The sequence below is a fragment of the Cynocephalus volans genome, chromosome Y (assembly GCF_027409185.1).
Source record: "Cynocephalus volans isolate mCynVol1 chromosome Y, mCynVol1.pri, whole genome shotgun sequence".
NCBI lineage: Eukaryota > Metazoa > Chordata > Mammalia > Dermoptera > Cynocephalidae > Cynocephalus > Cynocephalus volans.
This window is the reverse complement of record NC_084479.1, coordinates 7,618,836-7,636,577: the sequence shown is the minus strand read 5'-3', so window position 1 is coordinate 7,636,577 and position 17,742 is coordinate 7,618,836. Positions and strand designations below refer to the sequence as shown.

Genomic DNA, 17,742 nt, shown 5'->3' with positions numbered 1-17,742 from the left:
GGTGGGGCTGAAAGAGAGCCCTGCGATGAAAATTCAAAGGAACATCGTTACCGTCTGGGCCTGGCTTCTTCTCCAGGGACCATGGACGTGGAAGTCTGCGTAGCTGGCTTAAGCTTGCCCGATCCTAAGCTGCTTCCATTACGTTTCGCTTGAGCTCCTACCTCTCCCACTCCCTGGATGACCACGTTGTGGTCATTGCGGTCATCCCTGAGCCTCAGGTTCTCCATCTGCATCCCACGTACCCCACACACGCACACACTCAGCCCCACATTCGGGCTGCACACCTGGCTTCCTCTACGTTGCCTCTCAAGTTGTCTTCCTACCTGGGGTAGTATTTCAGCGGATTAAGCCACAGGTCCTCGATGATAATCTGGTGGGGGAACCAGGAAAACTCAGATCACCATTCATACCACATTCCCCAAATGCAGGGGTCGCCGCTCCTCCCCCACGTCACCTCATTTCTGATGATGCCCAGAGGGCACTCACCTCAGCGATAGTGTCTGGCCCTGGGCGGATGTGGTCACACAACCAGTTCAAGAAGCTCAGGCTGACGGTGTCCCCCATGGGGAAAGGGGCTTCAACTTCATCATCAGAGAACCACTGGAGTTGACTACAAAAAGATGCCCTGGGCCCTGCTGGAAGAGGAAAATGTAGGGACGAAAGAGTCTTGGCCTTGCCACCAACCACAACACCTGCCCTCCAAATCCACAGAGACACTTCTGACCAGTGAGGCTCAGGTGATACTCCTTCATGATCACTGCATTGCGGAAGTATGGGTTCTTTCGAAAGTAAAATAGCATTCGACAGCCATACGTAGAATGATCCAGTTCCTCTACCTGACAGTGGAAAGAGGCAAGAAATGAAGAAATGTTCTCGGGCTGTACTGAGATAGCAATGTGGTTTTCTGGGATAAATCACTTCTACTTCCCAGCTGTCCCCCTTTCACACTCAGTCTTCCCGCTCTCACCTGCAAGTCGGTCATGTAGCTAAGCACGTCTTCATCTTGGGCGCTGATCACTGCTGATATCTGGGGGTGGTTCACAATCTGTCTCAGGTCAAGGAGCCTTCCCTTGCTATGCAGGCAGGCGCTAAAGGGAACTGAGCACTGGTAAAGGGCAAGCACAGTGTGCTGGGTGGGGGTCTATCAGACCTCAGCAGTTGCACCCTGCCATCCAGGTCCTGAGCCCCTGCCTTCCATGACACATGCTCGGGGCTATGGGCACCTCGGGGCTGTGTAAATGGGAGACTGTCCACGCACACACAGGGAGGGGCTGTTTTCTGGGGTTGCTAAGCTCTATGTGGCCCTTGTGTGCCTGGGGCTGGACAGATACTTCTGATGTCCGGAGGGGCTCTGTCCTGACGGTGGCCTTGCCGGTAGTGTGGGCGTGATCATACGAAGATCCCGCTGTGTGCGAAAACAGGGCTGAACTGCCTTGCCAGGGGCTCTGATGGGGTCACACAGTCCAGTGGCGGGCACATATGGCCTGGGATTATGCTCCCACCGGCACACTTTGGAGCTGACCAGTGCGTCTTGGGAGCAGCTGTCTTCAGAGGACAGCACTCTCCGGTCCGGTCCCTTGCTTACCCCGGCCGCATACGGGCGGGAAGACCCTCGTTTCCCCTGGGCCTTTCGCAGGAAAACGTGTCCTTCAGCTTTGTGGTGTGTGTGAGTGAACGGCACACGTTGTGCCACCCTTACCTTCCAGTGTGGATCAGTGCTCCTGGCCCCTGTCACCTGCTCACTCTCGACCTCTAGGGGCGGGAAGTCACCCACGTTTGAGCTCTTTTATAGGACATCGCCTGGGCCCCTCCCGGCTCCCAACCCTCTGCCCATCCTGCATCCCTCCTCGCTGACACGCACCCTCCACCCCCAGCCCCCTTTGGCAGCCACCCTCGACACACAGCCCAAAGGATACAACTTTGGCCCAGAAGCCAGGGATGTCCTGGATGATGGCCGTTCTCCGCTCAAGATGACGCCTGCGCCTCTTTCCCAGCTTCCGCTTGAGCCGAGCAGAAGCCCTGCTTCCTCGGGCATTCACGGCTCCCAGCTCCAACTGAAGGATCTCCAACGCCTCCAACGGGGGCACAGGCGCCACCGGAGCCCAGGCTAGCGGTGCCTGCCTGTCGTCCTCGTCGCCCTCCTCGTGCTCCTCGGCCACGACCTCCACCACCTCCATTACGTCCAGCGGGTCCAGCGCCACCTCCTGCCCGGTCGCCGCCGCCTCCCTCTCCACAGCTTCAAACCCGGTCCCGGAGGCCTCCTCGGGCGTCCCACCCAACGCGGCCTGGGTCGCACAACCCACGCCATTACTGGCCTATGGCGGCTGCTCCCCAAGAGGCCTACCGGCCCCTCCCTCCCCAGGGCCCTTTCCCACACCTACGTTCATCCAGGGTTCCAGGGGAGCCCCTTCCTCCCGGGAGCCCGCCTCACTCACCATGCTGCCCTGGTCCTCAGCAGGCTCAGCCGCCCCGCGTACGCAAGGACGAAAGCCTTGAGCTGCACACCCCCGGCAGCAGCTAGAGAAGCCGAGCCGCAGGCCCGATTCCGGCTCTGGGAACATCCGGGAGCCTCGCGGTCGGGCTCTGCCTTGGGCGCATGCGCAGGTCGTTGGCCCCTCCCCCACCCACCCCCCTCCTGGCTTCCTGGCGCCGAGGCGCCCAGCCACGCCCAGACCTCTACTGTGGCTCCACGGCCAATGGATGAAGAGGTAGTGGCTGTCGCGCACGACGGCCCGCCTCCCGTACTCAGGCATCTGGAGCATAACTGCCCCGCCTGTGACCCCTGGCCGTGGTCTCCAGGAAGCCCTCTCAGCTTGCCAGGTCCAGTGCACACACACAGTCGGTTTGCCCTTTGTACAGTCCAATGAGGGTTCCACTCCAAAGGTCATACCTGCGTCTTGTGTAGCACCGAACCCAGACAAGATGACGTACTTAAGGACACGAAGCGTGCGCAGTGGACAGTCCCGGGTTGTTTCAGTTCCAGCCCACAGTCAGAGTGAGGTTCTCGGAGGGCCGGGCCCATGTGTTGATCTATATGTCGCTGCGCTGGATTTCATCGGGTCTAGAGGCACAGAGCAGTACTGCAAGCCCTCCCTCAGGATTAGGAATATTAAGGGTCTCAGACGTCGTGCACGATTGTCTCTGTAAGTATCAGACCCTCTCCTCCTCAGTGCCTGGCACAATGGAGGTGATTCAGCAGTGTCCGGCCGCCTGCATGCACACATTTATGCAGTGGCTTCCCAGAGACTGAGAGAGGAAGCCGTGGACTCCTTTCTACCAATGGCAGATGGCCACCGGGTGGATGTCATTGGCCGTATGTACTTTGGAAGAAAGGAAGTCGGGCGCAGGTTTTTAGGTTCCTCTCTTCTGTATGTATAGTGGGTCCGTAGGTCAAGGGTGTCATCCAGATCTCCTACCCGCTTCTGCCTGGTGATCTTTCTCTTTTCTCCCCTCCCTGTTGGGTAGACGGGAGCGAGCGCGGTTCCACACATGCTGTGCCAGGTGACTGATGTCACTGTCTTTTGTCTTAGTGTCGCGATGGAATTGTACACGGGCACCCCCTTGCTTCATAACTGTGTTTTCTGCCCTTCCTTCTTTATTCTGTTAACATGGTTGTGCACTTGCACTCGCACTAGTAGACTCCCGGGCTACCTCCTGCAAAAGAGGTGAGGTGAAAGGGACCAGGGCAAAGAGCGCATGAACTACACCGTAAAAACTGCCTGGGGCCAAGATGTGTGAAGGCCTACTTGTCCTTCGACCCTGTTGATGATGACAGATTAGCACCAGTTAGTACACCTGCACCACCACCTCCTTCTTCCTCGATGCTCACTGTGCCCAGACACCATGCTTGAGCCTCAAGCACTGTCTGGTCAATCGGGATCTGAGTCGAACTTTCTCTGCACGGCGCCCCCGTGTTCCCATGCTTTTCCCTGAACTTCCCCGGGAGTGTCCTCACACCAGCTGCTCTGTGAGCCCGTGTGTTCACTGGCATTTATTCTCTCTCAGAAATCCGTAGGAGGCCCTGGGACCCAGCGAGCTCTGAGATGTTCTCCTCTGCTCCTGCCATGCACAAATGTAAAGTGTCGAGTTAAATATCAGAAAGGTGATTTTGAGGGAAGTAGAGCCATGCAAGCTTGTCGAAGCAGTAGGTCCTATATATCGAACAGCCTAAAACCTCTACAAAAAAACTGTTGGAATTGATAAATGATTTCAGCACGGTAGCAGGATACAAAATCAACACACAAAAATCAGTAGCATTTCTTTTCTCCAATAGTGAACATGCAGAAGGAGAAATCAAGAAAGCTTGCCCATTTACAATAGCCACCAAAAAAATAAAATACTTAGGAATTGAGTTAACCAAGGAGGTGAAAAATCTCTATAATGAGAACTACAAACCACTGCTGAGAGAAATTAGAGAGGATACAAGAAGATGGAAAGATATTCCATGCTCTTGGATTGGAAGAATCAACATAGTGAAAATGTCCATACTACCCAAAGTGATATACAAATTCAATGCAATCCCCATCAAAATTCCAAAGACATTTTTCTCAGAAATGGAAAAAACTATTCAGACATTTATATGGAACAATAAAAGACCACGAATAGCCAAAGCAATGCTCAGCAAAAAAAATAAAGCTGGAGGCATAACACTACCTGACTTTAAGCTATACTACAAAGCTATAATAACCAAAACAGTATGGTACTGGCATAAAAACAGACACACTGACCAATGGAATAGAATAGAGAATCCAGAAATCAACCCACACACTTACTTCCATCTGATCTTTGACAAAGGCACCAAGCCTATTCACTGGGGAAGGGACTGCCTCTTCAGCAAGTGGTGCTGGGATAACTGGATATCGATATGCAGGAGAATGAAACTAGATCCATACCTCTCACCGTATACTAAAATCAACTCAAAATGGATTAAGGATTTAAATATACACCCTGAGACAATAAAACTTCTTAAAGAAAACATAGGAGAAACACTTCAGGAAATAGGACTGGGCACAGACTTCATGAATACGACCCCAAAAGCACGGGCAACCAAAGGAAAAATAAACAAATGGGATTATATCAAACTAAAAAGCTTCTGCACAGCAAAAGAAACAATGAAAAGAGTTAAAAGACAACCAACAGAGTGGGAGAAAATATTTGCAAAATATACATCTGACAAAGGATTAATATCCAGAATATATAAGGAACTCAAACAACTTTACAAGAAGAAAACAAGCAACCCAATTAAAAAATGGGCAAAAGAGCTAAGTAGGCATTTCTCTAAGGAAGATATCCAAATGGCCAACAGACATATGAAAAAATGCTCAACATCACTCAGCATCCGGGAAATGCAAATCAAAACCACATTGAGATACCATCTAACCCCAGTTAGGATGGCTAAAATCCAAAAGACTATGAACGATAAATGCTGGCGAGGCTGAGGAGAAAAAGGAACTCTCATACATTGTTGGTGGGACTGCAAAATGGTGCAGCCTCTATGGAAAATGGTATGGAGGTTCCTTAAACAATTGCAAATAGATCTACCATACGACCCAGCCATCCCACTGTTGGGAATATACCCAGAGGAATGGAAATCATCAAGTCGAAGGTATACCTGTTCCCCAATGTTCATCGCAGCACTCTTTACAATAGCCAAGAGTTGGAACCAGCCCAAATGCCCATCATCAGATGAGTGGATACGGAAAATGTGGTACATCTACACAATGGAATACTACTCAGCTATAAAAACGAATGAAATACTGCCATTTGCAACAACATGGATGGACCTTGAGAGAATTATATTAAGTGAAACAAGTCAGGCACAGAAAGAGAAATATCACATGTTCTCACTTATTGGAGGGAGCTAAAAATTAATATATAAATTCACACACACACATAAACACACACACACACAAACCGGGGGGGGGGGGAGAAGATATAACAACCACAATTATTTGAAGTTGATACAACAAGCAAACAGAAAGGACATTGTTGGGGGGGAGGGGGGGAGGGAGGAGGGAGGGAGGTTTTGGTGATGGGGAGCAATAATCAGCTACAATGTATATCGACAAAATAAAATTTAAAAAAAAATAAATAAAAATAAATAAAAAATAAAAAAAAAAAAGAAAGGTGATTTTGAGGGAAGTAGAGCCATGCAAGCTTGTCGAAGCAGTAGGTCATCCGAAAGTGATTAAAAGAGAAGGCGGCCTGCCCTCCTGACCGATGGAGACGTTCCACTGCACACTCATGGACACTGCATGAGAGTGGCCGTTCTGGGAAATGTCCCTGCTCTGGGGATCGTCATTACTGGTCTCTTTTCCAGGAGCGAACATTGCTCCGTACGCCTTCTGGTCTGTGATGGAATTTAAACAAATTCTTTCTATGAGTCACTACTTTTTCTATCCCAAAGTGTGTGTCTTCCTTGGACATTGCCACGCCAAAAGCAATCCCTGTAGCCTAAACATATGGAATCAGCCACCTGTCAGAAAAATCCTGCTTCATTGAGATATGAAAGAGTTTCCCTTTATCTCAGTGAAACAAGGTGAGATGTCCAAGTCACCCTGCGACGGGCTGCAGAATAATGGTGACCAACATGAGAGAAAGAGCAGTAAGGGCATTTGACACAGAGTGCTATGGACATCGTGAAGTGAAAATTGTGACCTGCAGGGCATAGAAGACGCGAGACTCGTCGAACAATACACCTAGGGAGATCCGGTGACACCGTCTCACTGACACAGACAGCGAGACAGAGAGAGACAGAAACTGAGGATATGAATGGACGAGTACGGGGACACGCTCACGTGCACGGTGCACTGTAAAAGAGTAACAGAAAACGCCTGGTTGAAGAGGACACGAGGAAAGGAATTGTTACAGAGGGACTGAGCCAGGAAACTCAGAAATTGATGGGGTGTTTACTCCTGGGTTGTGATGGGTTTGGGCCCATTGGACCTGGCATTGAACAGAGGACGGCAGAAGCAAATCAAACCCATGGAAAGTCACTTGGGATAACCCCCTATCATTTGGCCCTGGAAAGTTCCCTAGTGAGAACGGGTTCCCCCTATGTGTCGTTCTGTGCTCGGGGAAGACACTCAGCTTAGTCGTGTTCTCTGGGATGGCACCCGGGACCAAACTTTGGCACACGTATCTGCAGAGGGCTCCGTCAGACTTCACTGTCGGGTGCACATCGTTGCCCTCCACTTGCAGGCTTCATTTTAAGGCATGGAGACTTTGATTGTGCCATCGTTTCTCCCTGCTGGGAGATGACCTTGGCTTCGAGACACAGCCCAGCCTTTCCCCTGCTTTTCAGAGACTGGGTGGCTCCTTCCTGAAAGCCTGGAAGTGACACGATGAAGCCTGGGACACAAGGAAATGGACCTGTCTCAGGAGCTCAGTGTTGGGCACCAGATTCCTATCGCATCAACACTGTCCCGGAAACATAGCTGCATGTCCCATCTGGATAAATCCTGTGCGCTGGCGTGTGAGAGGTGGCGTAATCCCTGAAGTTAGGGCCTGCGGGCTATGAATGCCTGTCTCAGTCCTGGGTGTGGAGTGTCTGGGGGGCAGCAGGCAGAACAGGTCAACACTTCCTCTCTCCAAATTCACTTGCCTGCCGGCACAGGTTTGAAGAAGAGGGGCCTTCGGTCTGCAGTCCAATGCAGAGAAACAGCAAATCAGTTTGAGGGCCAGAAGGAGGGGTGGGCAAGGGGATTCAGAAATCCACTTGCTCAAGCTCCGGTACCACCGGGATACCTCATGCGCCAACACATGTGAGGAGGAGTCCTTAGAGTTTACTGAGAACGTCGGCATGACATGTCCCGTGATGGTCAGAACCATCACATACGCAGATTGGGAGGAAGACCTGAGGCACACATTGAGATCTGCCACCCCCAGCTCTGGCAGGATAAACCCTTTACGCTGAGTGCCAGTTTCAAGTATTCCCAGGGAGCAGCAGCCCAATCGGGAAGGAGCCATACTCAGGAAGTGCTTGCCACCAAGCACATGTGGCTTTTGACCTTTGCTGTGCCTGGCCTGTTGTCTGTCACTTCCATTGTCCTGCTGCCCATAAGCCGGCAGGGCCGCAGAACACAGAAGGGCCCGGGGTTCTTGATACTGTGTGTGTGTGGGTGGGGGGGGGCCAGTCTACCAAGAGGAAGAAAGAGCCTCTGAGGACGGTCTCCTGAGCAGAGAGTACTCATAGCGGGCACTTAAGTTTCAGAGTCGTGAGGCCTGGGGCCAAGGCCAAAACCTTCTTATCAGAAACACAGTTGGGACAACTATACTTGCCACCTCTGCCATCTGTGGGGGAAGACGCACAGGTGGACGGGTAGCTTGGACGTGGCTTTTACCACATTCCCTGTCTTCTGACCTTGGCCTCTCAACATACGCCTGCCGTGGACGCCAGCCCGAGTAACACAGGAACTGACAGGGGCCCACGCAGTCAAGAGGGCTGGTGTTTCTTTCCGAAACTTCCCTATTTTCCCTAATCTCAATAGTCAGAATCCCAGCATCACTTACACCACGCCCAACACCCTCCTACTCCCCCCGTAGACGCCTCCCAGCTGCACATCCAACCCCGTCTGAGCACCTTCCTCCTGAGGGCTTGCTTCATAGTCCCGGAGAGAGCCTGTATGTGTGTGGCTTCTAATCCATGTGGATATGCGAGAGATCCTAAAGATCCCGAGTGAAGCTCAAGGACGCATACTGCACACTGAACATATTGGGACCAGCCACTGACACCCCTGCTCACCACACTTGTTCTTTGATGCCTTGGCCTCTCTACGTGGAAGGTCTCCGGTTTAACAGCCTGTCTTGATCTCTCCCCATACTCCCGGTCTCCCGCCCCGTTGGCTAGAATTCTGGCCTCGACAGTGCTCAGCTGGGGCTGTGCCCACCTCCTCCCCTCTCCCAGGTCATTCGCCAGGCGCGTTCTTACACAGGGATTCCCAGGCAGCCAATTCAACAGTCCACGCCGGTTTCATCTGTTCACCGCATCCGTTTGCTTCCCCAGAACAAGCACACAGAGGACCCATGCAGTCGTTTAGTGTTTTATTTGTCCCTGGGTGCCGTTCCAGAACAAAGGCATCTTCTCCATGTACGGTTTCTCTGGGAAGCCGTTCCTTGTTTCTCTCTCAGGCTTAGAAAAGTCCACGGCAGCCAAACGTTCTCCCTCACTCCTCTCCTTCGGTAGAGCTGGGGTTCCTTGACACGCACACACATGCACACAGGAAGACATGAAAATGTGTGTCTCTGACCAGTACTGCACATACTGTCAGTACTCAGGCCCCCTTCCGGGACACACCATCCCTTGCCATTTTAGGATTCCTCCCAAAGACCCTTCCTTAAAAGTCAGTGGTATCCTTAGAGGCCCTGAACCCTTGCCCTGTAAACAGACTGCATGGCTGTGGCAATCTGGGGATTGAAATGGAAACTCATAGCGTGCTAAAATTATCACCACAGTGAAAGGAGGCCCAGGAAAGAGCAATTGTACAAGAACCTGTGCACATCTGAGTGAATGGCCAGAGAGTGACCTAGGTGGGCCACAACTCAGTGGGCCTCAGCAGACCTGAGGGTGGGTGGGGCTGAAAGAGAGCCCTGCGATGAAAATTCAAAGGAACATCGTTACCGTCTGGGCCTGGCTTCTTCTCCAGGGACCATGGACGTGGAAGTCTGCGTAGCTGGCTTAAGCTTGCCCGATCCTAAGCTGCTTCCATTACGTTTCGCTTGAGCTCCTACCTCTCCCACTCCCTGGATGACCACGTTGTGGTCATTGCGGTCATCCCTGAGCCTCAGGTTCTCCATCTGCATCCCACGTACCCCACACACGCACACACTCAGCCCCACATTCGGGCTGCACACCTGGCTTCCTCTACGTTGCCTCTCAAGTTGTCTTCCTACCTGGGGTAGTATTTCAGCGGATTAAGCCACAGGTCCTCGATGATAATCTGGTGGGGGAACCAGGAAAACTCAGATCACCATTCATACCACATTCCCCAAATGCAGGGGTCGCCGCTCCTCCCCCACGTCACCTCATTTCTGATGATGCCCAGAGGGCACTCACCTCAGCGATAGTGTCTGGCCCTGGGCGGATGTGGTCACACAACCAGTTCAAGAAGCTCAGGCTGACGGTGTCCCCCATGGGGAAAGGGGCTTCAACTTCATCATCAGAGAACCACTGGAGTTGACTACAAAAAGATGCCCTGGGCCCTGCTGGAAGAGGAAAATGTAGGGACGAAAGAGTCTTGGCCTTGCCACCAACCACAACACCTGCCCTCCAAATCCACAGAGACACTTCTGACCAGTGAGGCTCAGGTGATACTCCTTCATGATCACTGCATTGCGGAAGTATGGGTTCTTTCGAAAGTAAAATAGCATTCGACAGCCATACGTAGAATGATCCAGTTCCTCTACCTGACAGTGGAAAGAGGCAAGAAATGAAGAAATGTTCTCGGGCTGTACTGAGATAGCAATGTGGTTTTCTGGGATAAATCACTTCTACTTCCCAGCTGTCCCCCTTTCACACTCAGTCTTCCCGCTCTCACCTGCAAGTCGGTCATGTAGCTAAGCACGTCTTCATCTTGGGCGCTGATCACTGCTGATATCTGGGGGTGGTTCACAATCTGCCTCAGGTCAAGGAGCCTTCCCTTGCCATGCAGGCAGGCGCTAAAGGGAACTGAGCACTGGTAAAGGGCAAGCACAGTGTGCTGGGTGGGGGTCTATCAGACCTCAGCAGTTGCACCCTGCCATCCAGGTCCTGAGCCCCTGCCTTCCATGACACATGCTCGGGGCAATGGGCACCTCGGGGCTGTGTAAATGGGAGACTGTCCACGCACACACAGGGAGGGGCTGTTTTCTGGGGTTGCTAAGCTCTATGTGGCCCTTGTGTGCCTGGGGCTGGACAGATACTTCTGATGTCCGGAGGGGCTCTGTCCTGACGGTGGCCTTGCCGGTAGTGTGGGCGTGATCATACGAAGGTCCCGCTGTGTGCGAAAACAGGGCTGAACTGCCTTGCCAGGGGCTCTGATGGGGTCACACAGTCCAGTGGCGGGCACATATGGCCTGGGATTATGCTCCCACCGGCACACTTTGGAGCTGACCAGTGCGTCTTGGGAGCAGCTGTCTTCAGAGGACAGCACTCTCCGGTCCGGTCCCTTGCTTACCCCTGCCGCATACGGGCGGGAAGACCCTCGTTTCCCCTGGGCCTTTCACAGGAAAACGTGTCCTTCAGCTTTGTGGTGTGTGTGAGTGAACGGCACACGTTGTGCCACCCTTACCTTCCAGTGTGGATCAGTGCTCCTGGCCCCTGTCACCTGCTCACTCTCGACCTCTAGGGGCGGGAAGTCACCCACGTTTGAGCTCTTTTATAGGACATCGCCTGGGCCCCTCCCGGCTCCCAACCCTCTGCCCATCCTGCATCCCTCCTCGCTGACACGCACCCTCCACCCCCAGCCCCCTTTGGCAGCCACCCTCGACACACAGCCCAAAGGATACAACTTTGGCCCAGAAGCCAGGGATGTCCTGGATGATGGCCGTTCTCCGCTCAAGATGACGCCTGCGCCTCTTTCCCAGCTTCCGCTTGAGCCGAGCAGAAGCCCTGCTTCCTCGGGCATTCACGGCTCCCAGCTCCAACTGAAGGATCTCCAACGCCTCCAACGGGGGCACAGGCGCCACCGGAGCCCAGGCTAGCGGTGCCTGCCTGTCGTCCTCGTCGCCCTCCTCGTGCTCCTCGGCCACGACCTCCACCACCTCCATTACGTCCAGCGGGTCCAGCGCCACCTCCTGCCCGGTCGCCGCCGCCTCCCTCTCCACAGCTTCAAACCCGGTCCCGGAGGCCTCCTCGGGCGTCCCACCCAACGCGGCCTGGGTCGCACAACCCACGCCATTACTGGCCTATGGCGGCTGCTCCCCAAGAGGCCTACCGGCCCCTCCCTCCCCAGGGCCCTTTCCCACACCTACGTTCATCCAGGGTTCCAGGGGAGCCCCTTCCTCCCGGGAGCCCGCCTCACTCACCATGCTGCCCTGGTCCTCAGCAGGCTCAGCCGCCCCGCGTAGGCAAGGACGAAAGCCTTGAGCTGCACACCCCCGGCAGCAGCTAGAGAAGCCCAGCCGCAGGCCCGATTCCGGCTCTGGGAACATCCGGGAGCCTCGCGGTCGGGCTCTGCCTTGGGCGCATGCGCAGGTCGTTGGCCCCTCCCCCACCCACCCCCCTCCTGGCTTCCTGGCGCCGAGGCGCCCAGCCACGCCCAGACCTCTACTGTGGCTCCACGGCCCATGGATGAAGAGGTAGTGGCTGTCGCGCACGACGGCCCCGCCTCCCGTACTCAGGCATCTGGAGCATAACTGCCCCGCCTGTGACCCCTGGCCGTGGTCTCCAGGAAGCCCTCTCAGCTTGCCAGGTCCAGTGCACACACACAGTCGGTTTGCCCTTTGTACAGTCCAATGAGGGTTCCACTCCAAAGGTCATACCTGCGTCTTGTGTAGCACCGAACCCAGACAAGATGACGTACTTAAGGACACGAAGCGTGCGCAGTGGACAGTCCCGGGTTGTTTCAGTTCCAGCCCACAGTCAGAGTGAGGTTCTCGGAGGGCCGGGCCCATGTGTTGATCTATATGTCGCTGCGCTGGATTTCATCGGGTCTAGAGGCACAGAGCAGTACTGCAAGCCCTCCCTCAGGATTAGGAATATTAAGGGTCTCAGACGTCGTGCACGATTGTCTCTGTAAGTATCAGACCCTCTCCTCCTCAGTGCCTGGCACAATGGAGGTGATTCAGCAGTGTCCGGCCGCCTGCATGCACACATTTATGCAGTGGCTTCCCAGAGACTGAGAGAGGAAGCCGTGGACTCCTTTCTACCAATGGCAGATGGCCACCGGGTGGATGTCATTGGCCGTATGTACTTTGGAAGAAAGGAAGTCGGGCGCAGGTTTTTAGGTTCCTCTCTTCTGTATGTATAGTGGGTCCGTAGGTCAAGGGTGTCATCCAGATCTCCTACCCGCTTCTGCCTCGTGATCTTTCTCTTTTCTCCCCTCCCTGTTGGGTAGACAGGAGCGAGCGCGGTTCCACACATGCTGTGCCAGGTGACTGATGTCACTGTCTTTTGTCTTAGTGTCGCGATGGAATTGTACACGGGCACCCCCTTGCTTCATAACTGTGTTTTCTGCCCTTCCTTCTTTATTCTGTTAACATGGTTGTGCACTTGCACTCGCACTAGTAGACTCCCGGGCTACCTCCTGCAAAAGAGGTGAGGTGAAAGGGACCAGGGCAAAGAGCGCATGAACTACACCGTAAAAACTGCCTGGGGCCAAGATGTGTGAAGGCCTACTTGTCCTTCGACCCTGTTGATGATGACAGATTAGCACCAGTTAGTACACCTGCACCACCACCTCCTTCTTCCTCGATGCTCACTGTGCCCAGACACCATGCTTGAGCCTCAAGCACTGTCTGGTCAATCGGGATCTGAGTCGAACTTTCTCTGCACGGCGCCCCCGTGTTCCCATGCTTTTCCCTGAACTTCCCCGGGAGTGTCCTCACACCAGCTGCTCTGTGAGCCCGTGTGTTCACTGGCATTTATTCTCTCTCAGAAATCCGTAGGAGGCCCTGGGACCCAGCGAGCTCTGAGATGTTCTCCTCTGCTCCTGCCATGCACAAATGTAAAGTGTCGAGTTAAATATCAGAAAGGTGATTTTGAGGGAAGTAGAGCCATGCAAGCTTGTCGAAGCAGTAGGTCCTATATATCGAACAGCCTAAAACCTCTACAAAAAAACTGTTGGAATTGATAAATGATTTCAGCACGGTAGCAGGATACAAAATCAACACACAAAAATCAGTAGCATTTCTTTTCTCCAATAGTGAACATGCAGAAGGAGAAATCAAGAAAGCTTGCCCATTTACAATAGCCACCAAAAAAATAAAATACTTAGGAATTGAGTTAACCAAGGAGGTGAAAAATCTCTATAATGAGAACTACAAACCACTGCTGAGAGAAATTAGAGAGGATACAAGAAGATGGAAAGATATTCCATGCTCTTGGATTGGAAGAATCAACATAGTGAAAATGTCCATACTACCCAAAGTGATATACAAATTCAATGCAATCCCCATCAAAATTCCAAAGACATTTTTCTCAGAAATGGAAAAAACTATTCAGACATTTATATGGAACAATAAAAGACCACGAATAGCCAAAGCAATGCTCAGCAAAAAAAATAAAGCTGGAGGCATAACACTACCTGACTTTAAGCTATACTACAAAGCTATAATAACCAAAACAGTATGGTACTGGCATAAAAACAGACACACTGACCAATGGAATAGAATAGAGAATCCAGAAATCAACCCACACACTTACTTCCATCTGATCTTTGACAAAGGCACCAAGCCTATTCACTGGGGAAGGGACTGCCTCTTCAGCAAGTGGTGCTGGGATAACTGGATATCGATATGCAGGAGAATGAAACTAGATCCATACCTCTCACCGTATACTAAAATCAACTCAAAATGGATTAAGGATTTAAATATACACCCTGAGACAATAAAACTTCTTAAAGAAAACATAGGAGAAACACTTCAGGAAATAGGACTGGGCACAGACTTCATGAATACGACCCCAAAAGCACGGGCAACCAAAGGAAAAATAAACAAATGGGATTATATCAAACTAAAAAGCTTCTGCACAGCAAAAGAAACAATGAAAAGAGTTAAAAGACAACCAACAGAGTGGGAGAAAATATTTGCAAAATATACATCTGACAAAGGATTAATATCCAGAATATATAAGGAACTCAAACAACTTTACAAGAAGAAAACAAGCAACCCAATTAAAAAATGGGCAAAAGAGCTAAGTAGGCATTTCTCTAAGGAAGATATCCAAATGGCCAACAGACATATGAAAAAATGCTCAACATCACTCAGCATCCGGGAAATGCAAATCAAAACCACATTGAGATACCATCTAACCCCAGTTAGGATGGCTAAAATCCAAAAGACTATGAACGATAAATGCTGGCGAGGCTGAGGAGAAAAAGGAACTCTCATACATTGTTGGTGGGACTGCAAAATGGTGCAGCCTCTATGGAAAATGGTATGGAGGTTCCTTAAACAATTGCAAATAGATCTACCATACGACCCAGCCATCCCACTGTTGGGAATATACCCAGAGGAATGGAAATCATCAAGTCGAAGGTATACCTGTTCCCCAATGTTCATCGCAGCACTCTTTACAATAGCCAAGAGTTGGAACCAGCCCAAATGCCCATCATCAGATGAGTGGATACGGAAAATGTGGTACATCTACACAATGGAATACTACTCAGCTATAAAAACGAATGAAATACTGCCATTTGCAACAACATGGATGGACCTTGAGAGAATTATATTAAGTGAAACAAGTCAGGCACAGAAAGAGAAATATCACATGTTCTCACTTATTGGAGGGAGCTAAAAATTAATATATAAATTCACACACACACATACACACACACACACACAAACCGGGGGGGGGGGGGGAAGAAGATATAACAACCACAATTATTTGAAGTTGATACAACAAGCAAACAGAAAGGACATTGTTGGGGGGGAGGGGGGGAGGGAGGAGGGAGGGAGGTTTTGGTGATGGGGAGCAATAATCAGCTACAATGTATATCGACAAAATAAAATTTAAAAAAAAATAAATAAAAATAAATAAAAAATAAAAAAAAAAAGAAAGGTGATTTTGAGGGAAGTAGAGCCATGCAAGCTTGTCGAAGCAGTAGGTCATCCGAAAGTGATTAAAAGAGAAGGCGGCCTGCCTTCCTGACCGATGGAGACGTTTCACTGCACACTCATGGACACTGCATGAGAGTGGCCGTTCTGGGAAATGTCCCTGCTCTGGGGATCGTCATTACTGGTCTCTTTTCCAGGAGCGAACATTGCTCCGTACGCCTTCTGGTCTGTGATGGAATTTAAACGAATTCTTTCTATGAGTCACTACATTTTCTATCCCAAAGTGTGTGTCTTCCTTGGACATTGCCACGCCAAAAGCAATCCCTGTAGCCTAAACATATGGAATCAGCCACCTGTCAGAAAAATCCTGCTTCATTGAGATATGAAAGAGTTTCCCTTTATCTCAGTGAAACAAGGTGAGATGTCCAAGTCACCCTGCGACGGGCTGCAGAATAATGGTGACCAACATGAGAGAAAGAGCAGTAAGGGCATTTGACACAGAGTGCTATGGACATCGTGAAGTGAAAATTGTGACCTGCAGGGCATAGAAGACGCGAGACTCGTCGAACAATACACCTAGGGAGATCCGGTGACACCGTCTCACTGACACAGACAGCGAGACAGAGAGAGACAGAAACTGAGGATATGAATGGACGAGTACGGGGACACGCTCACGTGCACGGTGCACTGTAAAAGAGTAACAGAAAACGCCTGGTTGAAGAGGACACGAGGAAAGGAATTGTTACAGAGGGACTGAGCCAGGAAACTCAGAAATTGATGGGGTGTTTACTCCTGGGTTGTGATGGGTTTGGGCCCATTGGACATGGCATTGAACAGAGGACGGCAGAAGCAAATCAAACCCATGGAAAGTCACTTGGGATAACCCCCTATCATTTGGCCCTGGAAAGTTCCCTAGTGAGAACGGGTTCCCCCTATGTGTCGTTCTGTGCTCGGGGAAGACACTCAGCTTAGTCGTGTTCTCTGGGATGGCACCCGGGACCAAACTTTGGCACACGTATCTGCAGAGGGCTCCGTCAGACTTCACTGTCGGGTGCACATCGTTGCCCTCCACTTGCAGGCTTCATTTTAAGGCATGGAGACTTTGATTGTGCCATCGTTTCTCCCTGCTGGGAGATGACCTTGGCTTCGAGACACAGCCCAGCCTTTCCCCTGCTTTTCAGAGACTGGGTGGCTCCTTCCTGAAAGCCTGGAAGTGACACGATGAAGCCTGGGACACAAGGAAATGGACCTGTCTCAGGAGCTCAGTGTTGGGCACCAGATTCCTATCGCATCAACACTGTCCCGGAAACATAGCTGCATGTCCCATCTGGATAAATCCTGTGCGCTGGCGTGTGAGAGGTGGCGTAATCCCTGAAGTTAGGGCCTGCGGGCTATGAATGCCTGTCTCAGTCCTGGGTGTGGAGTGTCTGGGGGGCAGCAGGCAGAACAGGTCAACACTTCCTCTCTCCAAATTCACTTGCCTGCCGGCACAGGTTTGAAGAAGAGGGGCCTTCGGTCTGCAGTCCAATGCAGAGAAACAGCAAATCAGTTTGAGGGCCAGAAGGAGGGGTGGGCAAGGGGATTCAGAAATCCACTTGCTCAAGCTCCGGTACCACCGGGATACCTCATGCGCCAACACATGTGAGGAGGAGTCCTTAGAGTTTACTGAGAACGTCGGCATGACATGTCCCGTGATGGTCAGAACCATCACATACGCAGATTGGGAGGAAGACCTGAGGCACACATTGAGGTCTGCCACCCCCAGCTCTGGCAGGATAAACCCTTTACGCTGAGTGCCAGTTTCAAGTATTCCCAGGGAGCAGCAGCCCAATCGGGAAGGAGCCATACTCAGGAAGTGCTTGCCACCAAGCACATGTGGCTTTTGACCTTTGCTGTGCCTGGCCTGTTGTCTGTCACTTCCATTGTCCTGCTGCCCATAAGCCGGCAGGGCCGCAGAACACAGAAGGGCCCGGGGTTCTTGATACTGTGTGTGTGTGGGTGGGGGGGGGCCAGTCTACCAAGAGGAAGAAAGAGCCTCTGAGGACGGTC

General features: G+C 51.7%; 1 protein-coding gene across 1 annotated transcript; it reads right to left on the bottom strand.

Annotated features, from left to right (window-relative positions):
• Positions 1-319: 319 nt before the first annotated feature.
• Positions 320-9,801, bottom strand: LOC134368969 (testis-specific Y-encoded protein 2-like). Its single transcript, XM_063085203.1, has 8 exons — positions 9,730-9,801; positions 2,444-2,587; positions 1,862-2,285; positions 1,700-1,752; positions 968-1,027; positions 725-836; positions 487-632; positions 320-370 (listed from the first exon to the last, which is right to left on the bottom strand). Exons 1-8 carry the CDS (start codon positions 9,799-9,801, stop codon positions 320-322), a joined length of 1,062 nt encoding a protein of 353 aa, XP_062941273.1.
• Positions 9,802-17,742: the final 7,941 nt, after the last annotated feature.

What these genes read in the sequence shown, in the direction of transcription:
- LOC134368969 (XM_063085203.1), bottom strand. Translation starts at nt 9,801, where the DNA reads ATGCAGATGGAGAACCTGAGGCTCAGGGATGACCGCAATGACCACAAC. An exon ending in GCACTGATCCACACTGGAAG is followed by an intron (nt 1,028 to 1,699) that starts GTAAGGGTGGCA and finishes AACCACCCCCAG; the next exon opens with ATATCAGCAGTGATCAGCGC. An exon ending in GCTACATGACCGACTTGCAG is followed by an intron (nt 837 to 967) that starts GTGAGAGCGGGA and finishes TTCCACTGTCAG; the next exon opens with GTAGAGGAACTGGATCATTC.